Genomic DNA, 2,386 nt, shown 5'->3' on the forward strand with positions numbered 1-2,386 from the left:
ACTAGAATTAATCTCCTGTAAAAACGGATTATAGTATTACATTGATACTTGACAAATTTTTAGTTTAAAGTGCAAGGAATAATCTAAGCATCATTTTATTGTCTGAATTCGGATCCTTGTACAAGTTATATAGTCTCAAAGAAAAAGTGCGCAAAACTTTTGGGCGGTTTTACCCTATTTAGTTTATATTTAATATAATATACTTTTTTTTTTATAATATGTTATAATAAAAAAGGAAAAATATTATACACGCAAAGAATATAACGAAATTAAACGAAATAACCTGTAGAAGAAAATGTGTTAGAATGTACTTATATTATACTATGTTACAGATCAATCCAATGATTTGTCTACATCAAGTGTGAATGAAGATAATAGCTGCAGAGATAATAGCTGCATATTCGAATCTTTATGTGAACATGACATTGAAGAGAGATTGTCAATTATTTCAAGCGGTAATTATTCAGCAACAGACGATGAAGATAATAAAAACGAATTTTTAAACGATGACAATGAAGATTTACGTAGCATAGCATCAGTGAACTCAGAGCACATAGACATCGATGACACTTTTATTCTTCCTGAAACTGATGATATAATTATGTTTGAGGCATCTGGAATAAGAATGTCTGATGTTAAAACAATGATAGCTGCTTATAGCATTCGTTTCTCTATTTCGGATGTGGCACAGACGGCACTGGTACATCTCGTTAGGACGTTAGCTGGCCCATCATTCAAACATTGGAATTGTAATATTTACGAAGTACAACAGGCATACGATCCACCTAGCGATATGATAACTTATAATTATTTTTGCACTACTTGTCACGCAACACTGCTACCACCTATCTCAAAAAAACAGTTCAAGAATGTAGTAAAATTCTGCCCAAAATGCAAGCAGCAACATAATCTGACTATTAACTCGCTAAACTATTATTTATCTGTTGATTTGGAATCGCAGATAAAAACTTTATTACACGATAAGAAAGTAAGACAGACATTATTGCATAATTTAAAAAAAATTGAAAATAGTTATCAAAGTAATAGACCACATTATATACGAGATGTGTATGACAGTACCATATATGCGAAGTTAAAATCTAGAACAAAGAGTGATGACTCACACATGCTAACGTATAACTTCAATACGGATGGAGCTCCAATATTTATAAGTTCAAAGAAGAGTATGTGGCCATTGCAAATAATTATCAATGAATTGCCTGTTAAAATGCGTTTTCGTAACATTCTACTGGGTGCTTTTTGGGTAGGAGAGGTAGAACCAACACCAGCTATGATGAATGCCTTTTTGAAGGAATTCGTTGTTCAAGCAAAACACCTACAATTGCATGGAGTGCGTATAGGGACTGAAATATTTCGATTTTATCCTTTCTGTTGCACGGTAGATTCCGTTGCTCGACCAATCATACAAAACCGAATACAATTCAACGGCTATTATGGTTGTAGCTGGTGTTACACACAAGGAAAATACTCCCATAAAGCCATACGATACCCGTTAACGAAAGAAGACGAACTAAGATGTCACAGTTCCCATCTTCAAGACGTAGTTGACGCAACGAAATTAGGGAAAGCAGTACGTGGCGTGAAAGGATCGACTATATTGTTACAACTGGAATATTTTGATTTTGTATGGGGTTTTCCAATAGATTACATGCACGGGGACTTATTAGGTGTAACGCGCCAAATGTTGGATATTTGGACAACACCAAATTCGCCTGTATACATAAATCCAAAAATTTTGAAAATTATTGATAATAATTTAGTACATATAACACCAGTGAAAGAAATTCATCGCATGCCAAGGTCAGTATCTCAGAGATCAAAATGGAAAGCTTCAGAGTGGCGATCTTGGTTACTTTTTTATTGTTTGCCATGCCTGCAAGGACATGTGCCAGAAAAAATAATGCATCACATGGCATTATTAGTTAAGAGCATTTTTACTTTACTAAAAGAACTAATAACTGAAAATGAACTAAAAGAATGTGAGTTGAATTTAATTCGATTTGTAGCAGATTTCCAAATATTGTATGGAGTAGAGTATATGACATTTAATGTCCACAGCTTATTACATATAGTAGACTGTGTCCGAAAAGTTGGACCATTATGGGCAACATCAGCTTTTCCGTTCGAAAGTGAGATTTACAATTATAAGCGACGAATTAGCGGGGCAAAAGGCATAACGGATCAAGTAGTGAATCGAACATTACGAAATAACAATTTTTGGCACAAAATAAGATCATCTCCTATGAACAATGTCGGAAGGGAATACGTTGACAAAATATTTTCCTGTAATAAGGACGGAATGGAAGATGATGAACATTTTCAAAATGATGAAGTGACATTTCTCGGCAGAAGAGAAGATGATGTT

The 2,386-nt window shown here is 34.0% G+C and overlaps 1 protein-coding gene across 1 annotated transcript; it reads left to right on the forward strand.

Annotated features, from left to right (window-relative positions):
* Nucleotides 1-332: 332 nt before the first annotated feature.
* Nucleotides 333-2,000, forward strand: LOC108767945 (uncharacterized; the record flags this gene model as incomplete). The annotated part of the gene is made up of 1 exon (XM_018518125.1): nucleotides 333-2,000. A coding segment is annotated over one exon (1,668 nt), but the record flags the coding sequence as incomplete, so codon positions are not given.
* Between the last annotated feature and the right edge of the window lie 386 nt (nucleotides 2,001-2,386).

Source organism: Trachymyrmex cornetzi, unplaced genomic scaffold (genome assembly GCF_001594075.2).
Source record: "Trachymyrmex cornetzi isolate Tcor2-1 unplaced genomic scaffold, Tcor1.1 C3954128, whole genome shotgun sequence".
Lineage (NCBI taxonomy): Eukaryota > Metazoa > Arthropoda > Insecta > Hymenoptera > Formicidae > Trachymyrmex > Trachymyrmex cornetzi.